We start from the raw sequence: 25033 nt of genomic DNA on the forward strand, positions 1-25033 counted from the left end.
TCATGCTGGGGAAGCATTGTACCAACTGAGCTACTTACCCAACTCTCCCAATTAGCTGTTAATTGCAAATTGAACCAGTGCCCAAACATTTAGCTCAGCTTTGTTTTCCTTTTTATCCTTAGAGTGAGTTATAGTTTGAGCAGGAGAATAGAGACTTATACGTAGAGTAGCCTGGACATTTTTTCCCATTTGTTTTTATAGTGTTTCTCTATATGCTTATGACCACTTTTAGAAACAAATGGAACATAGAGCATTAGTGGTTAGTGAAGACTTTTTTTTAAAGATAGTGTCTTACTGTGTATCCTTGTCTGACCTTGTACACGCTTTGTAGATGAGACTGGCCTCGAAGTTTGCCTGCCTCTGCCTCCTGAGTGTTCGAATTAAAGGCATGTGCCACCATGATCAGCTAGCGAATAAATCTTATGAAGCTCTAATTGTCAAAAAAGTGCCAATACCACTTGGGAACTTATCAGATATTGAAAGTGTTAAGCCCTGTTCTTGACCTACTGAGTTAAGCCCTTCAGGTGACCCAGTAATTTGGTTTGCCACTCCCACATTTCCAGTGCAATCTTCAGTTTATGAACCACTATTATAAGGAAATACTACTAGAACAGGGTGTTTGCTTGTTTAACCTTTGGCCAACTCTCACTGTATCTCAGACACCCTTGAAATAAGTACCTTACAATTTCTGTAGTGTCTTTGCACAAACACTTCTCTTTTTCTTTTGTGTGGTGGTGAGGACAGAACACAGGTCTCATACATGCTAAGCAATTGTTCTACTACTGGGCTGAATTCTCTTTTTAAATGATGAGACCTTTAATTTTCTATTTTATTATGTATACACTGTTCTGCCTGCATGTCACAAGAGGACCCAGATCTCCTTATAGATGATTGTGAGTCACAATGTGGTTGCTGGGAATTGAACTCAGGACCTCTGGAAGAACAGTTAGTGCTCTTAACCTCTGAGCCATCTCTCTAGCCCTGAGCTAAATTCTTAGCCCAGACATTTTTTCAAAACTTTGAGGAGACCATCTAAAAAGGAACAGTGCTTTTTAAGCCTTTAAGAAGATAAGTGGGCAAGTGTCTAGGTAACCTTGCCATCATATTTGCCTGTGTGCCAGTGAGACAGCTTAGCAGGTGCTTGAGTATAGGTCTTACAACCTGAGTTCAAATCAAGATCCCACAAGATGCCAGGAGAGAACAGACTTCTAAGAATTGTCTTCTGACCTCACGTGTAAATTGTGGCCTGTATGCCTGTGCATGCGTGTACACACAAAAGTTCAGTATAGCTTAGAAGTTTTCAGTAATCATTTTGGAAAAACTAGTATAATGTTGTATTTCTATTATATGACCATTTGCCATGTAAGTGACTCTAAGAGGGTAAAATGTTGTAAAATCCTAAGAAGAGAAGTATAGAAGACCATCTCACTATCATTTTCCACGAACATTTTTGGTTGTGACAATGACTGGAAAGAGGGTGCTGTTATCATTTAAGAGATGGCATCTGGGAATGCTGAACATACTGCAGGGGGTGAGGGTAGGGATATAAGACACTTCTGAACCATGGATTGTTTTCTTTAGAATGCCAGTGATTTACAAAGAAGCACTCACCAAGTCTTTTCTAGGGCTGAGGGTATGGCTCAATGGCAGGGCGCTTGTCTAAAATGCAACAAAACGTCCAGCACTACAGTAAAAAGAAAAGGTTGCTGGGAGCAGTCATCATTGTTTGCAATTATTTGTGACACATTTGTGAAGCCCTGCCAAGTCTCAAGTGTGCTGTTTCAGTTTTGTAAGTAAGCAGTGTGCTTTGTTTGTTAAGTGGTCTGTAATATTTCCCTGTTTTTGTCATTGAACCATCATGGTAGTGAATAATGGGAGAGTCATCACCTCCTAAACTCTGAGACTAGATATTATCACAGACGCACATTAGTATACATTATCCTTTTTTTCAGTGCATCATTTTTTTCAGGGTTATCAACCACCTACCCAGATAGGAGGATAAAACTATGAGTTCAAATTTGTAGATCTTTTCTAAATCTTTAACTGTGGACTGAAAGATACACGTGAGAAATTGATGGATTGAACTACTCACTTTATATATTGTGTTGTTTAAATAGATTATATTATTGATTTAGTAGAGAATACAATAAATCCAGGTTTTATATGTGTATGGGTGTTTGACTTGCGTTTATGTCTGTATAGAACATGGTGACTGAAAGAGGGCATCATATCCTCTAGAACTGGGAGATACAGATAGTTGTGAGTTACCATGTTGCTGCTGCTGGGAACTGAACTCTGGGTCCTCTGCAAGAGCAACAAGTAGTCTTAACTGCTGGGCAATCTCTCCAAACCCTGGATATGGTTTTAGTTAGAAGATTGAAATATGCTAACACTCTGCTTATTCCGTTTTTGGATTAGATTGACTTCTGGTGATAGTACTTTACTGAGGAGTAGGTGGAACCGGATATTGATTCCTGTACTAAGGGTTTCATTCAGTGTGCTACCGTGTTCTTGATGCATAGGAAATGACTCTTAGCATCACTTTCCTACTTATTATTTTGTTTATTTTTTATTTTTCTGAATATTTTATGTCACTTTGTCATGAACTCCTTTTCTTTGAATTGTTATTGAATACCCATTATTAATGATTTTGTTTATTATTCACTAAGGAATTTCCATAATTGAGGAGTGTTAGAATTCAGTACTAATCAATTACTAGAGACAAATATATTGACTGCAATTGTTTTTCAGTATTTTAACATTATCCAGAATTTGAAACTTAATCCTTTTCTTTTCTTCTCAAATTTACTAATATAATCTGGTTGCTGAAAATGTTCTGAGTTGATACTTCTTTGTTCGTTTTGTTTTGCTTTGTTTTGTTTTTTGAGACAGGTTTCTTTGTGTAATAGCCCTGGCTGTCCTGGCACTCTGTAGACCAGGCTTTCCTCAGAATCACAGAATCCACCTGCCTCTGCCTCCTAAGTGCCAGGATTAAAGGCATGTGCCACCACATGGGCTATCTATGAGGTTTTTTTTATTTTTCATTTTTATTTTTTGTTGTTTTTGAGACAGGGTTTCTCTGTATAGCTTTGGGGCCTGTCCTGGAACTCGCTCTGTAGACGAGGCTGGTCTTAAACTCACAGAGATCCACTTGCTTCTGCCTCCCAATTGCTGGAATTAAACGTATGTATCACCACCACCTGGCTCTATGAGTTTATCTTAATGGTTACTTAAAAGACAAAAGTGCTGGGCATTGGTGGTGCATAAAGATCTGAGTTCAAGGATAGCCTGGTCTATGTAGTAGTAAGTTCCAGGACCTCCAGAGCTACATAGTAAGAGGCCCTATTTTAATAGATAGATAGATAGATAGATAGATAGATAGATAGATAGACAGACAGATGATAGATAGATGGATATAGATAGATACTAAGAGTGATCACTGTGCTTTTAATTTATTTTTAACTTTTATTCTTCTTTCATACATTACATCCTGACTGCAGTTTTCCCTCCCTCTACTCATCCCAGTCTCTTCCCCCATGTCCCTTTTCACCCAAATCAACTCCTATAAAAAGAGCAGGCCTTCTAGGGATATCCACCAAATATAGCCTAACAAGATACAGTGCGACTGGGCACAAACCCTCATATCATGGCTGGATGTAGCAACCCAGTAAGAGTCCCAGGCATAGGCAAAAGTGTTAGAGACACCTCCCACTCCCATTGTTGGGAGTCCCACAAGAACATCCAGCTATATAACCATAAGGTATATGAGAGGACCTAGCTTAGACCCATATAGGATCTGTTATGCTTCAGTTTCTGTGGACCTTGTTCTCATGATGTCCTAGTCCCCTCTGACTCCTACAGTCCTTCCTCCTCTTCTGCAGGGTTCCCCTGTCTTCACCTAGTGTTTGGCTGTGGGTCTCTGCATCTGCTCCCATTGGTTGCTGGCTAACACCCCTCTGATGACAATTGGTCTAGACACCAATCCATAAGTATAGCAGAATATTATTAGGAATCATTTCCATTTTTGCAGTCATGTTTGTTCTATCCTGGGTCTCTGGGTTTCCAGCCTCTTGTTCCTGGCCATCCAGGCAGTGTCTGGCATGGACTCCTTCTTGTATCATGGGCCTCACCTTGGACCAGTTATGGGTTGGACACTTCCACAAGATCTGTGCCACCACTGTCCCAGTGTGTCTTATAGGCAGGACAGATGGTAGGTTGAAGGGTTTGTGGCTAGGTTGATGTCCCAGTCCTATAGTAGTAGTAGGAGCCTTGCTTGGTTATAGCAGATGGCCAGTTCGGGCTTCATATCCCCCATTACTAGGAGACTTCGCTAGGGTCACTCTCCTAGATTCCAGGGCATTTGCACTGCACTGTGTTTCTATATCACCCCAAATGCCCCCTAATTCCAGTTGTGTCTTCCAGTATTCTCTGCCTCCCTGCTAGATTCCTTCTGTTCCCATCCCTACAAACCCCCAGTTCACCCACAAAGGCTGTTCTAAATTCCCCTTCTCAGGGAGATCCATGTATGCCCCCTTGAGCCTTCCTTCTTACTTAGCCTCTCTGGGCCTGTGGATTGTAGTGTGATTATCCTTTACTAAACAGCTAATGTCCACTTATAAGTGAGTGCATGCCATGTTTGTCTTTCTGGTTCTGTGTTACCTCATTCTGAATGATATTTCTAATTCCATCCATTTGCCTTTGAATTTCATAATGCCATTGTTTTTAATATCTGAGTAATACACCGTTGTTTATTTTCTTTATCCATTCTTGGGTTAAGGGGCATCTAAGTTGGTGAACTTACCACAATACTATGGTTAATCACCGTGCTTTTGTTTTTTTTTAAAGAAAGTGAATTGTACATTGGAGAACCGATAGTTTTTTTTTTCGAGACAGGGTTTCTCTGTATTGTTTTGGAGGCTCTCCTGGAACTCGCTCTGTAGACCAGGATGGCCTCGAACTCACAGAGATCCGCCTGCCTCTGCCTCCCAATTGCTGGGATTAAAGGCGTGCGCCACCAACGCCCGGTGAACCGATAACTTTAATTCCGTTTCCATTTATTGCTTTATATTGCCTACCTTTACCTTGGAAACTGAGCACCTTTGCTGGTGTGTATCTGAGTATTATATTTCTTATTACAGGGAGACAACTTTGGGTGGATCCATGAACTCTGTGTCTCAGTTGATTGATTATGTAGGCTGGCTGTCCATGATTGCAATACGCTTGGAGAGCAACAGTACATTGTTGTTGCACTTTATTTTGGACTTCTATGAGAAGGTAGTATACAAATCACAAATTTATGGTAGGCAGTCACTTTATTGGCCTATGATTTAAATTTCAAGCATAATTGTGAAGGTAAGTTATGACCTTACTATGTAGTTAAAATAACCATGTTTTGAAATTAATGGTTTATTTTCACCTGAGTAACTGACTTTCATAGAACAATTGTAGAAGAAAATCTGGTTGGTTTTTAGTTCAGATACTATTTTATAATATACTGACCTATTAAAAAGCTGGTCCTAGGCAGAAGTCTGTGTCTAGCATCATTTCTTGTTGTTATTGTTTTTATTGTTGATCTATTGTTTATTCCCATCCCCTAGCAGAACAAAAAAAAAGTTGTATTGCTTTTTAAGATTTGTACTCCTGACTTTCAAATGCTTAATTTTTTTCTGGTACCTAGTACCTTTATAATTCTAATCCTTTTACTGTTTTATCAGATTTAATACGAGTAAAACTGTCACCACCACAAAGTACCCATTATAATCATCCTTTCCCCAGTTGTCTGTCTTCATTCACTAAGAGCTAGTTGATTTTTTTTGTTTGTTTTGAGGTAGGTCTCATGTAGCCCAAGGTGACCACAATTTGATGTGTAGCCAAGTATCTTAGTTAGTGTTTCCATTGCTGTGATAAAACGTTATGACAAAACCAACTTGGGGAGCAAATTAGTTTAGTTTAGTTCAGTTTATATTTCCCAGTCACAGTCCACCGTGAAGGGAACTGGAGGCAGGAACCTGGAGGCAGGAGCTGATGCAGAGGCCATGGAGGGGTACTTCTTACTGGCTTGTTCCTCATGACTTGGTCAGCCTGATTTTTTACAGCCCAGAGGTGGCATCATCCACAGTGACCTGGGCCCTCCCACATCAGTCATTAATCAAGAACATGCTCCGTAGGATTGCCCATAGTCCAGTCTGGTGAGGCCCTTTTCTCGATTGAGGTTCCCTATTCCCAAGTGATTCTAGCTTATATCAAGTTGACATAAAACTAGTCAGCATACTGATGAATATTTGAGAGACTTAGGGAGAAAGCAATGCTTCCTTACTGTAACATGTTTTTCCAGTTCTAAGATGAAAGATTTTAAAGATTGATTTACTTTTATTTTATTTGTATGGGTACTTTGCCTGCATGTATATCTATGTACCACAAACGTACTTGGTGCCACAGAAGCCAGAAGAGGGCATTGGATTCCCTGGAACTGAAGTTACAGATGGTTGTGAGCCACCATATGGGTTCTGGGTCCTCTGGAAGAACAGACAGTGCTCTTAACTACTGAGCCATCTCTCCAGCCTAATAATAATAATAATAATAATAATAATAATAATAATAATGATAACAATAATGATAATAATAATGATAATAATAGTTATTGTTATTATTTTGGATGGGATTTCACTGTGTATCCTTATATTACTATTATTTTGGGACAGGATCTCACTGTGTATCCTTGGCTGGCCTTGAACTCATAGAGAATTTCCTGCTTCTGCCTCCTGAGTGCTGGGAATAAAGGCATGCACTACCTGGTCTACCTAAATGTAATATTTTAATAAGTCTTATAAAAATAATTTTCTGAGTTAAGATTGATGCTTGATGAGTTATAGTTTAAACAGAATTCTAGCTATCTTTTAAAATTAGAAATTAGACAGGTTCAAATGTGATGATATATTATTACTTAACTTATATTGATGATTCTTTGAGTAAACTTCATTGATTTGTGGAAAATAATGTACATATTGATATTAACATTCTTTCCAAAAGGTGTGCGACATATATATAAGTTATGATCTTCCATTACTGGTGTTGTTTCCTCCTGTGATCTTCCATTCTGCACTCCTAAGCCTGGATGCCAGTATCTTGAACCAACTTTGTTACATTATATTCAGGTACAAGCCCCCGTCTCCCTTTAAATCATTTTATGAATTATTACATCATAACTCTATCTTCATTGTTTAGCTATAACAAAATTAAAATTCCTGTCAATCTCCTGTCAGGGTCTGTCGAAATAGGACACATGGCTTTTTGGGTATATGACCTTCTTTTATGAAGCTCTAATAGCTATGTTATTATTTTTATTATTTTTGTTTCTTTTTTTTGGAAACAGGTTTCTCTGTGTAGCTCTGGCTGTCCTGGGACTCACTCTGCAGTTCAGGATGACCTCAAACTCACAGAGATCCACCTGCTTCTGCCTCCCGAGTGCTGGGATTAAAGGCCTGCACCACCACCGCCCAGCTTATTATTGAAAATTTTTGTTGTAGTATCCTCATTGTACATAGTGCTGATTTTTCTAAAGACATATGCATTGTAGTGTATAATGTTCTTTGGCTTTATTTGCTCCCTTCCCCCTTTCCTGCTAGCCTAGTTCCTTCCTCCAGTCTTGCTTCTGCTTTCATGTAATATGTATATGTAAGTGATGTTTTCTGTCTATATAAAATATTGGATCCACAAATGAGAGAATACATGGTATTTATCTTTCTGAGTCTGGCATATTTTGCTTTAAAAGTGATTTCAAACTGCATTATGGTGGTACCTTAAAACACTAAAACTGGAGCTGTGCTATTTTTAAATCCCCCCCTGTAGGGCATATGGAATTAAAAGTCTTTGCTGCGGATTGGTTTGTTACGTAATGACATTGCTGCACTCAGCTTTGTTAATTAAAATTTCTGTGTGTTAAAAATTAATCATTCGTTGATATCTGCTGAAGTGCATATAGTTTCTCTGGTAAAAGGGACATTTTCTGGGAGGCAATAGGGACCATTTACTGCCAGCTATGTGACCCTCTAAGTATTATTTCTACCCTTTTGCTCTTTTACTTGTGGACTGAGGTTATTTTTAATCCATAAGTATAGACTGCTCCAGCATAATTTGTAGAGCTTCGTCAATATTAAAATAGTTAGATGATAGTTCTCAGATAAGAAAAAGATTACATTTCTGGATTTCATTGTTCAGCTGTATCTTTTAACTTTTTTACATTTACTTGGGTCTTTTGTTGATGTTGGTTAGTGTGTGTATGTGTGTGTGTATTAAACAATACATTAGGAGTCATAGGTCAACTTCTGAGTAACTCCTCTCCTTCTACCATGTGGGATCCAGGCATGAAGGTCATGTCATCAGGCTTGATGTCGAGTCTTTCTTTGCCTGCTCAGTTAGCTCACTGGCCTGCTGTACCTTGTTTTACATAAGGGACATGTGTTCTGTATCAGTGATTGACTGCTTGCTTTAATAATGAAATACCCTTTCATTGTTTTCTTTCTATTGAGTTATATTTATAGTAAGAGCACATCTGAAATGTCTGATTCAGTCTTTTTTAAAGACGTGTCAGTATTGTGCGCACGTGTGGCAGTGTGTACATGGAGGTCAGAGAACGATTTTGTGTAGTCAGTTCTTCCCTTATCCTTTTATATGGGGATCAAACTTAGGGGGTCAGACTTCATGGTAAGCGCCTTACCCACTGAGCTCTCTTGTCATCCTCCAACTAACTTTGAGCCTCTTTTTATTTATTTTATTGTAGTATTCACGATTGAATCAGGGCTTCGAGCATGCTACCCAAGTGAACTCTACCTATAAGCCCTAACTTTAAAAAGTCTTTGTGGAAATGTACCATTAAAGTGTAAAATCCTTAACAAATTAGATATTTGTATTTGTGCACATTTGCATTTATTTACTTTAAAATGTACTTGTGTGTGCGCACATGATTGCGTGTGTGCACTTTCATGAATATTTTTGTGGAGGTCAGAGGTCAATGCCAAGTATCTTCCACTATCGCTTTGCACTTTACTTTTGAGACAGGTTTTGTAACTGAACCAAGAGCTCACTAACTGCCTGCAGTAGCTAACTGGAGAGCTCCAGAGACCTGCCCATGTCTGTTTACGCCTGCCAACCCCCACAGTGCTAGGTTAGGGATGCATACATGCAACCAAACCTGGTTTTTGCATGGGTTGGTAGGATTAAGGATACATGCAACCAAACCTGATTTTTACATGGGTTGCTAGGGTTAGGGATACAAGCAACCAAACCCCAAACCTGGTTTTTGCATGGGTTGCTAGGGTTAGGGATACAAGCAACCAAACCCCAAACCTGATTTTTACATGGGTTGCTAGGGTTAGGGATACAAGCAACCAAACCCCAAACCTGGTTTTTGCATGGGTTGCTAGGGTTAGGGATACATGCAACCAAATCTGGTTTTTGCATGAGTGTTAGAAATCCAGTGTCAGGTACTTGTGCTTCTGTAGTAGCTATTTTACCAATGGAACCATCTCTCTAGCCCTAACATGTATATTTAAAAATTTTTATTTTACATTCAGAAGCATTATATCCAATGACATTTTAAATGCTTTGTTATATTTGCTTTTTATTCTTAGGTATCGCAATAATTTGACAGCTGCAAAGAAAAACAACCTTTTAAAGAAGGTATGATGGCGAAATCTGTGTTAAATCACCATTTTTATAAATAACCAAGTATAAATATATGGGACCTGTTAAGAATAAAAAGGAAAAGAATAATAGATGTTAATGACTATTTTATTTCATTCCCATTAGGAAAAATCAGAGTTCAGTCTTAGCAGCAACATCTGTCAAGAATTTAATTACTATTTGACAGTTATGGTTCAGTGCTTATGGATGTCCACACCATTTGAAGGAGGAGTATACATTGATCCCCAACTCTTAGAAAATGCTGGAGTAACAGAGTATAAAAACAGCTTAAATTTAGTCCACCATCCTTCTCTACTGAGCTATGCAGCTTGCTTTTTGCTACAGGTAAGTATATTTGAAATATCTTTAGACTTCATGTGGTAACACTGACAGTGAAAATAGGAACTGTTGTATTTGACTTGCAAGGCATGTTCGGATTTTTAGTGCTAACAAAATTTTGGTAGTTGTGCTAGGCTTTAAGGAACTTAAAGAAATCTCTATTGTCTAAGAGAGCTTGGCCTTGTTACAGAGACAGAATTGTTAACAAATCACTATAATGCGGTGCAGTGAAGTGAGGGGAGGTGTAAGTGTAATAAAGATAGATGAATAATTCAGTTCTGCTTGAGTTGAGGTTGGTACCAGGTAAAGAAAGGCTTCATAGAGGTAGAAGTTCCTGTATAACCCTCCTAAGATTGAAAGTGAAAGCTAGGCAATGTTGTTTTTTGACTCTTCAATGTATTGATATGGGGGTGTAGCAGAGGTGTGCATGCCTTCATAGGTCAATTGGCAAGATTACCATTTTCAACCTTATTAATTACTTGGGGAACCATTTGTAAGGTGTGTATATCAAATGCATAGATGATACAATGTTAGGATTAAAAATGTACTGAAAGAATTTGGATTCACAAATCCCTTTTTTTCTAGACAGAATTTCTCTGTGTAGCTTTGGAGCCTGTCCTGGAACTCGCTCTGTAGTCCAGGTTGTCCTCGAACTCACAGAGATCCACCTGCCTCTGCCTCCCAAGTGCTGGGATTACAGGCATGCACCACGGACCAGCTACAAGTCTCTTAAGATAGAACATTGAGAACTCTAACAATGAAAACAGCACAGAGTTAAAGGCTATTATACATGTAATGAGCAAGACCCATCTGGATATTGTTCAGTGTGTATTTGGGAGGCTGTCAATAAACAGCTTAGCATAAACAAGGATGCTCATGGTGGAGGCAGGAAGATCAAGAGTTCCAAGCTGGTTTTACTCAGAACCAAAACCCCAAACAAAAGCAAACACCAAAACAGACTTGGTATGGTGCATATGGGAGGCCAAGTTTAGGGTTTAGGAAAACTATAAATTTGAGACTAGCCTGGGATATACAGTGAGATGCTGTCTCGGAAGGAAGGAAGGGAAGGAAGAAGGAAGGAAAAAGAAAAGCAAAAGGCAATGTGAGGATTCCATTTTCTCCACATATTTCTCAATGTTTATTATCTGTATTTTTATTTTTGGATAGAGTAAAGGGTATGAGATAATATTGAATTGTGATATTGATATGTATTGCCATAACTAGATATTTGCAATTTTTCACACTTAATGATCACCTCTATATTTTCTTTGTAAAAAAATTCAGACCTCTTGTTCTTTTTTGTGTGTGAGAGATGAATCTTGTATCTCTGGCTGGCTTTAGACCTGTTATGTAGCTGAAGATGATCTTGAACTTCTGATCTTACTGCCTCTACGTCCCAAGTGCTGGGATTACACTCATGTGCCACCGTGTCTGGCTTATGTAGTCAAGAGAATCAAACCCAGGGCTTCATGCATGCTAGGCAAGTACTCTACCAACTGAGCTACATTCCCAGCTCTCTTGATTATTCGTCTTGAGACAGGGTCTCCCTGTATTGCCCTGGTTTGCTTAGACTCACAGATAACTTAGGCTGACGTCTCAATGTTGCCATGAACCTCCTGCTTTAGCCTCCAGAGTGCTAGAGTTCCAGGTGTGGATCACCACACTGGTGCCTTTTCTCATTTTTTTTCCATTTTTGTTTTCTTTCCTTGGCTCATTTTAAAGTGGAGTATTTGCTTATTACTGAGTTGCAATAGTTCTTTCTGTATTTTAGATATATGTCTTTTATCTAAATATGTGATCGCCAAAAGTCTTCTCCTAGTCTGTAGATTGCCTTTTGCCTTTCATATTTATTTGTTCATTGTATATTTTGTCAGAGCAGAGAGGCACATGTGCCAGGGCATGTTCATGGAGGTCAGAGGACAATTTACAGGAATCAGGCTTTTCTATTGTGGGTTCTAAGGATTGAATTCAGGTCATCAAGACTTGGGACATACACTTTTACTCACTGAGTCATTTTTCTGGTCCTGTTCTGTTAGTGTCTTTTAAATTATAACACTTGTTAATTTTTAAGTCTATATATACATACATATACATCATATATGTGTGTATATATATATATATATATATATATATATATATATATATATTTGGTTTTTCGAGGCAGGGTTTCTCTGTATTGTTTTGGAGGCTATCCTAGAACTTGCTCTGTAGACCAGGCTGGCCTCGAACTCACAGAGATTCACCTGCCTCTGCCTCCCGAGTGCTGGGATTAAAGGTGTGTGCCACCAATGCCCGGCAAAAAACTCACTGAAGAGTTGGCATTCTTTCCTTAGTTGGTAATGAAGTCATCTGGTCATGGGCGTTTGTAAATTCACTTGTTCTTTTAAAAAAGTTATGTTACACAAAAGAGAAGAGGTTAATTATTAAGTTAAAAACAGATTTATTTATACAAATAATTTATATCTTAGAGGTAGAACAGTAAATATATAGCTAAGAAATTATAACGCATTAAACAAACAAATTAACATTGACTTTAACTCTGGGCTGTATTCAGTCTGTTCTACATGAATTTATTTCCTGACTTTGTGATTGTGGTTTCTCCTCATTGGAAAGAATGTTTCTGATACTAACTCATACTTCTTTAATGGAAAAGTCTATCAGCATAATGTCCCATTGCTTAAAATTTGGTGCATTTTCAACACATTTTTTACATTTAACTTAGGTTTATGTATATGAGTGTACAAGATGCTGGAAGAGAGAGTTGAATCCCTTGGAACTGCGGTCACAGACAGTTGTGAACTGCCATGTGGGTAGTGCTGGGAATTGAACCTGGGTCTTTTGGAAGACCATCCAGTGCTCATAACCACTGAGCCATCTCTCCAGCCCCAAATTTGCTGAATTTTTACTTCATTTTAAGTATTATTTTTTAAAGATTTATTTATTATGTATACAGCTTTCTGCCTGCATGACAGAAGAGGGCACCAGATCCCATTATAGATGGTTGTGAGCCATCACGTGGTTGCTAGTAACTGAATTCAGGACCTCTGGAAGAGAAGCCAGTGCTCTAAACCTCTGAGCTTTTTCAGCAGCCCCCTCATTTTAATTATTAAAGGAGATATTTAATAAATCTGAAGTTTAAAAGTTCTTTTGAGGTGATCTCATCAAATTAGACACTGATCCAAATAAAATTCTTTCCTTAGATCCATAAATGATGTTTTAAAAATTGTGTATTTGCCAGGCATGGTAAAGCATACCTTTATTCCCAGCACTTAGGAGACAGAAGCAGATGATGCATCACTGAGTTCAAGGCTAGTGGGTTCCAGGACAACCAGGGCTACATAGAAAAACCATGGCTTAAAACAACAACAATAAAATTGTGTTTTTGTTAATAGTAAGATATGTGAAAACTCACTTTTAAGTTGAGTACAAATATACATAGGACATGTGCATATATGTTCTGAAATTCTTTTTCAGTGCAAGCTCATTTCTTATAAATCTATTCTTTGGATATTATATATGAAGTTTTTAATCTTTTGTGCATGGATCTTTATAATTTAATTAATATACAATAAAGTAAGAATTTAATTTTATGTGGTTGCTGTTTAAAAATAAAAATATAACCAGGATGTGGTGGAACACACCTTTAATTTGGGACTTGGGAGGCAGAGGCAGGCAAATATCTATGAGTTCGAGGCCAGCCCTGTCTATGGGACAAGTTCTAGGACAGCCAGGGCTACACAGAGAAACCCTGTCTTGGGGAAAAAAAGGAAAAACAATGAAAATATCATTTGGAAATGCATAGATTCTTTTTTTATTATTTGAGAATTTGATACACACACACACAACACACACACACACACACACACAATAATGTATTTTTTGCACAAACCCATCCCCTGTTTCCTTCATGATCATTTCTATTCCTTTTCTGTCCTAACATCATGAGTTCTGTTCTTTTAAATCACTGAATCAACTTAGTGCTGTCTGTATTGTCCATGGGTTGAAGACCATCTGCTGAAGCATGGGTAGGTAGCCTTTCATGTCCTGCATGCCTGAAGAAAATTGATTTTTCCTTTATTCAATAACTATCATTGCTAATAACTCTTCAGCTAGGTGTAGGATTTGATAACCATCTCCCTGTTCTATCCTAGGATTTTGTGTTGCTTGATCTTGGACAAGTCTGTGAATGCTATATCACTGCTGAGAGTTCGTATATGTGATTGCCTGTTGTGCCCAGGAAACACTATTTCATGATAGTTATCCGTAGCCTCTGGCTTTTATAGTCTTTCCACCCTGTAACGTGTAGTCTTCCTGCCAGCTGCCTGCGTCCCAAGCTGTCTCAGCCCCAAATAACACACGAAACACTATATTAATTATGAAGCAGTTGGCCATTTGCTTGGTTTCTTATTGGCTAGCTCTGAATTATTAAGCCATAACTGCTAATCTGAGTGTTTCCACGTGGTCTTCTCTTACCAGAGAAAAGGGTCCTGACCTCTTACTTCTCCCTTGTCCTACATTGTGACTGACTATGCCTCTGTTTCCCAGAATCCTCCTCAAATCCTAGTCCCACCTATCTTGCTTCCCTATTGGCTAACAGTGCTTTATTTAATCAACCAATAAGACAACATATACACAGAAGGAATTCCCCCATCACCACCCCCTCTTTTTCAATGATCCCTAAGCCTTGGGAGGATGGTGGTGTACAGATGTCCAGTTTTGGGCTGGTCACTCTGTAGTTTCTTGTTGTTTTTCGAGCGAGGGTTTCTTTGTATTGTTTTGGAGCCTGTCCTGGAACTCGCTCTGTAGACCAGGCTGGCCTCTAACTCACAGAGATCCGCCTGCTTCTGCCTCCCAAGTACTGGGATTAAAGGCATGGGCCACCAACGCCCAGCTCACTCTGTAGTTTCTTATCCTTTGCATGTTGACTAGTTATCAGTCTCCCTATTAATGATTGCTATCTACTGCAAAAAGGAGCCTCTTTGATGAAGGTTGAGAGATGCACTTATCAATGGATATAGTGATAAACCATTAGGAATCAGTTTAATACTATGTCTGTTTATCATAATAGTGGTAAATTCTTTCCTAGGGCATATGACCTCTCTAGCTTTAATGGGTCTAGGGTCACTTAGAGATTCACCATGACCATGAATAAATTTTAATAAGAAGAGGCTTTATTTAAATACTGGCATTTGATACTCATGACACCAGGACAGCAACAGAGAACCCTCTCAAGATACAGCCCCCAGTCATATTAACTAGGGATTATAAAGGCAAAAACTACAAGATTACATATATTCTTCCTATATGTAGGCAGGGTCTTATTTTAACATATGTCTTGCAGTTGGCCTAGTCATCTTTTTGAGCAGAGTAAGCAAGTTTGATTATAAAAGCAGAAATAGCAGTCTTATGCAAGAACAGCAGATTTTACAAGCCCAATCATATTTAACGTTTTATGCCATGTTTGGTGATATCTCTGGGAGGCCTGCTATTTTCTGAAGGGAAACAGGAGGAGTAGATCTGGGGGAGAGGGGAGATGTTGGAGAGGACTGGAAGAGTGGAGGGAGGGGAAGTGGTTGAGAAGTATGAGAGAAGAATAAAAGGAGCCCCCAGGAAAACTCAAACAAAAACTATCCTTTAACATCTGGGAATAAAGGGAAATGGGCTTAGAGGGTTTAGTCAGTACAAGCAAGGGCCACTTGTTAGATGCATTTTTGCTTTTTGATCTCTCAAGCATAGTAAGTCTAAATTTTAAATGTGACATTAACAATCATATAGCAACTGGTTCTTGACCCAGTTAATGGAATCAGGCATGGGTTCTGTCTTGTGGATCAGGTCTTAAATCTAAGCAAGAATGGATGATTACTCCTGTAGCACTTTTGCCACTACCGTACCAGTTGTGGGCTGGTCGTCATTGTAGCTCTCAGGAAAGGATGCTTTTGTCAGCCAGTCTTTGAGAGTCGTTCTTGCTCTAGAAGAACTCTTCTTTACCTATTTTGCTCTAGGAACTGACTTATGGTTTACTTTATTGCTCTTAGCTAAGAGAAGCTTTTATTTTGCAGAAACAATTGCGCTCAACATTCTCACACTTTTCCAAGTAAACTTAGTTCCTTTGAGGTGAGCTTCGCATGTCATTTAATATTTTGAGAATTTTTCATTGATAGTCATTGCTTCTCAGTACTTGAAAGCAATAGTTCAAGGCCAAAGCCTCTCCTCAACTGAGTTTACAGTGTCTGAGAGGCAATTGGTTTTTCACCAATTGGAGAGTAGGCATACTGACATCTAGTGGCTGGGACCAGAGATGCTGTTAAACATCTTGGTGCATAGAATATTTCCCTCGAGACAATTTTCTGGTCCCTAATAATAGTCTATTTTAAACTGTTTTGATATTCTGTCTATCTCTAACATGGCTTTTGTTCCACATTAGTGCATAAAAATCTGATTTTTTTTGCATTTGCCATTGTATAGATCATTGGTATGATTTAATTCTAAAATTTTATCTTATTTATATATTCAGTTGTAAAAGTCTCAAATCAAAGAGATTCTCCACATTAAAAGGTTTAGCCCTTGGAAATATTTTTATTAAAATTTTACATTTATTTATGTATGTGAAGGGGGTTTCACATATGCCATGTGGAGGTCAGAGGACAGATTGTAGCAGTCAGTTCTCCTCTTTCATCCCATGGGTCCCAGGAATTGAACTGAAGTCATCAGGCTTAGGAAGCACTTTTATCCATTAATCCATCTTGCTGGCCCATCTTCGATATGTTTTGAATGTGTATAGAACATAAAAAAAACATTCTGGTTTTTTTTTTGAGACAGGGCCTTAAACAGTATGAAAAGTCACAGGTGACATCTGTCATACAGGTCTGCTCAAAAGTACAATAGAAGACAGTGGGAAGATTTTCCAGAATGGTTATAAAATAGTCTGAGTCAGTGATAATGATGATGACTGGTTTCTTTGTGGAGGATTGTTTTTAAGGGGAGGGCTACACAGAAGTAAGGGCAGCAACCAGGGTATTGCTGGAGTCTAGATGGGATCCTGATAGGGACATTTGTGCAGGTGGCTCCAACAGAGACTAATGGCCACAGACTGCTATGACATATGTTTAGAGAAGGCAGGACTGCTGCTGCTAGCTTGACAATAGGAATGAGAAAAGGACTTTTATTTGGGTTGATGGGATTACATTTATTAGTAAGGGGAAGTCTTATGAAAGAACTGGAGGTGTTGTCTTGTTTATGGGGGAGGATAAGTTGGGACTGCGTTCTGACCTACTTTGTTTGTTTGGTTTTACATACTAATCTCAGTTCCCCCCTCTCCCCTCCTCCTGCTCCCCCATCTTCCCCTCATCCCACCTCCCTTTTGCTCCTCAGAGAGGGTAAGGCCTCCCCATGGGAGTCAATAAAGTCTGTCCCATCACCACACTGAGGCAGGACCAAGGCTCTCCCCCCTGTGTCTAGGCTGAGCAAGGTATCTCTTCATAGGAAATGGGCTCAAAAAAAAAAAACAGTTCACGCACTAGGGATAGATCCTGGTCCCACTGCCAATGGTGCCATAAACTGCCCAAATCACCTACTGTCACCTTCATTTAAGGGGCCTAGTTTGGCCTTAAGCTGGTTCCCTAGCTGTCAGTCTGGTGTCAATGAGCTCTCACTTGCTCAGGTCAGCTGATTCTGTGGGTTTCCCCATCATGGTCTTGACCCCTTTGTCATATTATCGCTCCTCCCACAGCATAAGCAAATGTAACACATCTTCGGCTAATATTCCACAACAAGCAGGTTACCATCAGACTTGATGAATCACAGTAACTTGACAAAAATTTTCTGGAGACACTGTTTTAATCCTCAAAAATAAAATGGAGAAGATGGGAAACAGCAATACATGCACATTCCAAGCTTGCCTGAAGTAGGAGACAAAAATATGTTTGACAATGGCTCTAGGAAACCCCTTCAGGTGACAAGATCCATAGATGCTGAAGTCTCATCAAGAGATGTACTATTTGCATATAACCTATGCACCTCCTCTTCTATTCAGATGCTCTTTGACTTAGGGTAAGAATCTCTCCCGTTGGGTTCACGATAAAGTTGGAATACTTTATGTTGGTCCATCATTAAGTTAGAAACTGTCTTTAGACATCTCTAAATTGCTTATGCAGTATACTTATGTTATACCTTTATTGTAATTACTTAACTAACTGTTCCTTAATTACTTATTAAATATCCAGTAGAGAGTAAATTCTGTGTAAAAAGTTGTTACATTAGATGGTGTAGGGAATAACGATAAGACAAACAGTCTGTATGTGTTCAGAACACACAGTGCCCTTGTGCCTTATGACAGTATACAAATGCTAGATGAACAGCACTAGAACAAAGAGTACTGTAGGGAGCTTCATCAGGGCATGCCAGCATATCATTCCATTTATATGGACTCATCAGACTGCTCAACACACAGCGCATTCAGGTTGTGACTTTTGAATTTTTCTCTATTTTCCACAAATAGTTTTGATTCTAGGTTGTATCCATAGGTGTAGGATATGTAGCTATGAAAGGTCAGTGATCATTACCTTTATATAATTGAGATGCTGGCACCAATAGCTTTTAGATCTTTTAAATGCTTTGTTACCAGCACTCTGCCACACACACACACACACACACACACACACACACACACACACACACACACACACACACGCATGCACGCACTCATGCATGCACACATGTGCTTTTGCCGATTTGTGAACACTTACTGACTGACATATGTTTATAAAATTGCTATATGGTAAAAATATGCCTACATTTCAAAGAACTCGTTCAGGATTACAAACTGAAAATGCTAAGTATGAAAAGGCATCACTGAAGAGAAGATGGAGGTCTGTGGCAGAGCACCTGCCTAGCATGCACAAGGCCCTGAGTTTGATCCCCAGCGCTACAAAACCTACATAGCAGGGGAGCTGCATTGTACAGGTTTAATGTGCAGGGTTTTATGTTATGGATAGTAATAAGTATTGTGTCTGAAAATATGGTGATAGTTAAAGCAATGTAAAGGCTTAGAGTTTCATAGAATCTACTGTAATACTGCACAAGATTCCGTTATCCTTTTTAGCATTTTTTTACTTTTATAAACTTAGCATTCAAAGTATGAGTCTTCATTATTGCATTTTCCTGCTTTTTGGTTGATTCTTCCCCACGCCGCCCCACCCCGCTCTCCAGTGCCCCTGTTCCTTGACTTCTTCTCCAACCTGCCATACTATTCCCCATTTGCTTCTTGTCACATGGATTCTATTACTCTCTCTCCTCTCCCTCCTCCCTTAGCACCCCCATTTCCTCCTGCTCCCCTTTCTAGTTTTATACTCTCCTACACACATATACACACATACAAAAACGACAGTTTAGGATTTGGGGGTTAGGCAGATGGCTCAATCAGTAAAGTGCTTAGAAGGCAACAGAAGATCCTGAGTTTATCCTCTGAACCCACATTTTAAAAATGCGAGGTGTGTACTTGTAATCCCAGTGCTGTAGAGGGAGGTGGATCACTGGGGCCGGATGGTCAGCCAGCCTACTCTAATTGACAAGCCCCAGGTCACTGAAGACATGCTGTCTCAAAAAATGCTTGCAGAACCATACCAGAGGTTCTCTTCTGGTCTTCACATATGTCCACATGAACATGCACACAAATATACCCCAAATCTAGGATCTACATAGGAGAGAAGACATACAGTATTCGTCTTTCTGAGTCTGGATTACTTTGCTTAATATGCTAATTTAGATTCCCATCTGTTTTTCTATACATGTCATGATTTTATTTTTCTTTATGGCTGAATAAGTTCAGTTGTGTGAATGTACCACATTTTCTTCGTCCATTAATCGGTGGACAGATATACAGGGTGTTTCTGTTTCTTGACTATTATGAATAATGCAGTAATAGACACAGATGTTCAAGTATCTCATGCTCATTTCCATAGTGGCTACAGCAGTTTTCTCTCCAAGAAGCAGCTAATAAGGGGTCTACTTCTCCCACATCCTCTCCAGCTTTTTTTCTTACTTTTTGTCTCTTTTTGTTGGTGATTTATTTTTGTTTTGTGTATATGGACGTTTTGCCTACATGTATGTATGTGCATCACATGTGAGGTACCCCAGACACTATAAAAGGCGGTCAGATTCCCTACCACTAGAATTACAAAGGATGCTAAGCCACCAGGTGAGGGCTGATTCCTGCGCAATATCAGCAAGTGCTTTTAAGTGCTGCGCCGTCTCTAGCCCCATGTTTTTGTAATGGTAGCATTTTGACTTGGGTGACTTGGAATATCAAAAGTTTTCATTTTCATTTTCCTGATGGCTAAGGATGTCAAACACTTTGTAAAATGCTTATTAGCCATTTGTATTTCTTCTTTTGAGAACTTTCTGTTCAGTTTGTTACCTTATTGCATAATTTGTTTTTGTGATGTTTAATTAGAATTCCTTGCCTGAAATTTAGCTGACAGGGTGTTTCTAAAGATTATCTGCTGGTGCTTGAATTGTTGTGCAAATGCTTTTGAAAAAATTGTAATTCCATTTTTCAGTTCTTGGCGTTATTGCCTGTACTATTGGAACCCTTTTCAGAAAGCTTTTGCCTATGCTTATATCTTGAAGTGTTTTCTCTCTAGCAGTTGCAGAATTTCAGGTCTTACATTGAGGTCTTTGGTTCATTTGGATTTATTTTTGAGGTGGATGAGAGATACAGATCTAATTTTATTCTTCTGCATGTCTAAATGCAGTTTCCAAAACAGCTGTGATGAATACCAAAAATTCAGTCTCTTACAGTATATGAAAATAAGACTAAAAACCAACAGTAAGAGAAATTATAGAGATACTTAGAGACTGAAAAATACATTTCTGAATGTATTGAGGAAATCGGGGGGAATTTTAAAATTCCTAGAATCAAATGTAATCATAATACAACCTACAAGAACCTCTAGGATATAGCTAAGCATTCCTAGAGGGAAAGCTTATAGCTTTAAGTGCTTACTTTAAAATTCATAGTAGGGTCTGGAGAGATGATTCAGTGGTTATGAGTGCTTGCTGATTTTACAGAGAACCCAGCTACTCTTCCCAGCTGCCACATGGTGTCTCACAAGCATCTGTAACTCCAGTTCCAGAGAACTCAATGCCCTCTTCTGACCACTGAGCAGAGGCATGCATGTGGTATATTCATATACATGTAGGCAAAACACCCATATACATAAAAAACCAACAAAACAAAACTGAACTTTTTAAAAGCAGTGGTCTCGCTCGGGTGGTGGCGGTGCACGCCTTTAATCCCAGCACTCGGGAGGCAAAGGCAGGTGGATCTCTGTGAGTTCGAGACTAGTCTGATCTACAAGAGCGAGTTCTAGGACAGCCTCCAAAGTCACAGAGAAACCCTTTCTCAAAAAAACCAAAGGAAAAAAAGACAGTGGTCTCAACTAATGATGTACCACAAGTTTCTAGAAACGTAGTAAATGCCAAGAAATAATAAAGATTGGGGCAGAAATAAATGAAATAGAGACTAAAAGAACATTTAGAATCAGTAAAATAAAAATCTGATTCTCTGAACTAATAAGCAAGTTTGACAAAACCCTAGCCAAACTAACTTAAAAAGGCTGAAATTAATAAAATCAGAGATGAGCCACATTTTATTATAACTGACCCCAGTGAAATCCTAGAAGGGCCAGGAGGACTGATCAATATGGAAAACTTTGAAAATCTTCCTTAAGGTACCAGTCAAACACCACATTTTTTAGAGAAAAAGTCTTCAACACCCTACTTTTTAACAGTTAAGTACAAAAATAAAAAGAGGTCAAGGTTCGTCAAACTTAGGTTCTCACTTATCCACTATGCTTTTCTTGTTCCCCTATTTGTACTTTTAGGGAGAAGGAAATACAGTGGGTTATAGTGAATGTATTTTCAAAAGTAATCCCAGAGTGGTGGTAGGAATAGAACTTAGCAAGATGAATCAGGGTGTGAAGAACCATGGTTATTATCTGCTGATTTGCTAACCTAATGTGTTCATTTTAAAGGAAAGCCCAGAAGAAAGGACAATAGACATGAGCTATATTCGGGTAAATAAATTTACTTTCATCATGGACATGGATTTCATGAAGCTTAATCGAGATTTTGTATGCCTTTACTTCTTTCTTAGTCTTAGTTTTACTGCCTGAAAAAAGTGAAAATGAAATGTTTGCCTTCATAATGCTGTCAAATAACTTTCATCCAGGTTTATTGGCATAGACCTTCATTATCTCTAGGATACAACTCTTCATAGTTTGTCTCTTGCTATTCTGATCATTCATTGTCTCATGTAATAGTACAGTTGTATGTATCTAAAGTGAACCTGATGTTAGAACACTGTGTACAGTGTTCTCAATATCCTAGAAAATCCTGGGTATACAGCATAGACTGTGAGTGACATAATATCTTTTGTGTCATCTATTTTAGATAGTAAGTTTCTAGGGGATGAGAATGGTGACACTTTCTCATTTCACAGTACTTTGCTATGATGAATTTTTTGCCAGTATAATTAAAGCAATATTTAGAGCCCTTGGATTAATTTAGTGACTTAGCTCTGATCATGAACCTAGGCCTTCTAAGCTAATGTTTGCAATTAAAACAATATTTAGAGCCCTTGGATTAATTTAGTGACTTAGCTCTAATCATAAACATAGGCCTTCTAAGCTAATGTTTGCAATATGTGTTCAGGATGTTGTAAACTTGAGCCAGGGAACAAATATTCATGTTCAATAAGTCATTTTTTCTTTTTTGTACCTGCAGGGGAAGACGTGGAACCAGTATTTGGACTATTTATTTTCAGAGGGTTTTCAGGGCCTGAAACTTTTCATAAAAAGTAGCATCCATCGTTTTTCTATATCCTAAACAGAGAACTAGTCCACAATGGTGAACAGTAAAAGAATGTTGACATAAACAAACTGAGCATGCTGAACTAAATTCCTCATTGCTAGAGAGGCCAAGTAGCTCAGCGTGAGTTTCCATACCCATTTCCCAAGCCAACTGCCATCTTTAAGAAGTACTTAGACTGACCTGTCCATGGCTCAGGAGAGCCTTGGTGTGACTAACTTATTTTTTAGCATTCAGAGTTTTAGCTTACTAATGAAAAATAACCTCTTCACATCTGCTTTCTAGTGGGAATTTTTATCTGCTAGGTTAGTAGAAGAGAACAAGTAATATAAAGCTACTCCGCTGACATTGTTATGCAGAATACTCTGCAATCTCTGAAATCTTGGGAACATTTTCTGTTTTTCTTATGTGAACACCAGTGACAGCACCAAGTTACTTATAATAGGACACAACACATTCCCAAGAAGCTGATGATTATCTGGGTATGCACTAGCAGTAATGTATGAGGGAAGGAAGTGGGGAGAGGATGATGAATTTTCTGGTTTTATTGGCTTTGTTTCCTGAAACCACTATGTTATTTGAGTGTATATGTGTATGTATGTAGTTATATACATATTCAGATTTTAAATATCCAGACCTAAATAAACTAATGTCAGTTTTACCTTCAGGAGTAATTCTGAAGATTAAAAAAATCCATTACAGGGAGATTATTTTGTTGAAAATTCTTTGTACACTTTGTTTAACCACTACTGAACAACTTCTATTTAGTACATTCACATGTAACAACTACTAAACAACTTCCATTTAATACATTCACATTGAGAATAACATCTGATTTTTCAATGGAGACTATGAAAGCCAGAAGGAACTGAACAGATGTTCTAAAAGCTCCAAGAGACCAGAGATGCCAGCACAGACTACTATACCCTGCAAAACTATCAATCTCAATCTCCAAAGAAACATTCCACAATAAAAACAAATTAAAGCAATTTCTGTTTACCAATCCAGCTTTACAGAAGGCACTAGAAGCAAAACTTCACTTCAGTCTGAAGAGAAGAATATACCCAAAGGACACAAGGAATAAATAATCCTGCAACAGTTAGTCAAAATGGTGCAGGAGGTTCTCACACTACCACAACAAAAATAAAGGGAATTAATAAGCACTGCTCATTAATATTTCAATTCCCCAACAGACTGAATTAAAAAACCAAGAAACACACCTCACTACCAAGGATAGACATTATCTTAGGGTAAAAATGGAAAAGTATTTCAAGCAAATGAATTCAAGAAGCAAACATGTATAGTTTTTTTAATGCCTGACAAAACAGACTTCAAACAAAATAATTAGAAGGACACTAGCTACTCATTAAAGAGGATATTAGAATTCTAAACATGTATGCACTGTCTAGAGTCCTCTAGGAACTTTTATATATATGTATATATATATATGTATATATATACACACATATACATATATATAAATATACATATATATATATATGGGTGTCTTACTAGTTCAATAATGGAAAGTCCAATAATCTAGCAGTTGTTAAGTCCACAAGGCTGGATATCTCAGCTGATCTTCAGTATATACCAGGATCCCAAAGAATTAGGCTCTAATACTGGTGAAGAAATGAACTTGCAAAACTTCCTTTCCTCCTTGTCCTTTATATAGATTTCCACGAGAAAGTGTGCCCCATATTTAAGGTAACTCTTCCTACCTCAAATGATCCAACTTAGTAAAAATCCCTTATAGGCTTACCCAATGTCTTGGATTTTTAGTTAATTTCACAAGTAGCCAAGTTGACTGCCAGGAATATCCACCACATGCATCAAGTTCCGTTCTCAGCACTCACACAGAGGACCACAATCATCTGTAACTTCAATTCCAGGGGATACAATGTCCTCTTCTGTTCTCTTTGGCCGCCAGGCATGCATGTGGTGTACATACATGCATGCAGCCAAAGCACTCATCCACGACAGAAAAGGAAAGAAGAAAATAGGTTAAATTATGGCTAACATCCCCAAGATTGATGAAATCTACATCCAAGAAGCTCAAAAAATATTAGGAAATCAATTCTAGTAATATACTGTATAAAAAAAGAATTAATTATATTCTGTGACAAACTGGGATTCACCTCGAGAT

General features: G+C 38.4%; 1 protein-coding gene across 1 annotated transcript in view; it reads left to right on the plus strand.

Annotated features, from left to right (window-relative positions):
• Positions 1-23876, plus strand: part of Cenpi (centromere protein I) — a 49762-nt gene extending 25886 nt beyond the window's left edge. The window contains exons 17-22 of the mRNA XM_005072583.4: positions 5139-5274; positions 7030-7154; positions 9630-9678; positions 9808-10026; positions 22053-22094; positions 22804-23876. Coding sequence (XP_005072640.2) covers positions 5139-5274; positions 7030-7154; positions 9630-9678; positions 9808-10026; positions 22053-22094; positions 22804-22905 — 673 coding nt within the window. The 3' untranslated portion in view covers positions 22906-23876. The remainder of the gene's footprint in view (positions 1-5138; positions 5275-7029; positions 7155-9629; positions 9679-9807; positions 10027-22052; positions 22095-22803) is intronic.
• Positions 23877-25033: the final 1157 nt, after the last annotated feature.

The sequence above is a fragment of the Mesocricetus auratus genome, unplaced genomic scaffold (assembly GCF_017639785.1).
Source record: "Mesocricetus auratus isolate SY011 unplaced genomic scaffold, BCM_Maur_2.0 Super-Scaffold_100003, whole genome shotgun sequence".
NCBI classification, from domain to species: domain Eukaryota; kingdom Metazoa; phylum Chordata; class Mammalia; order Rodentia; family Cricetidae; genus Mesocricetus; species Mesocricetus auratus.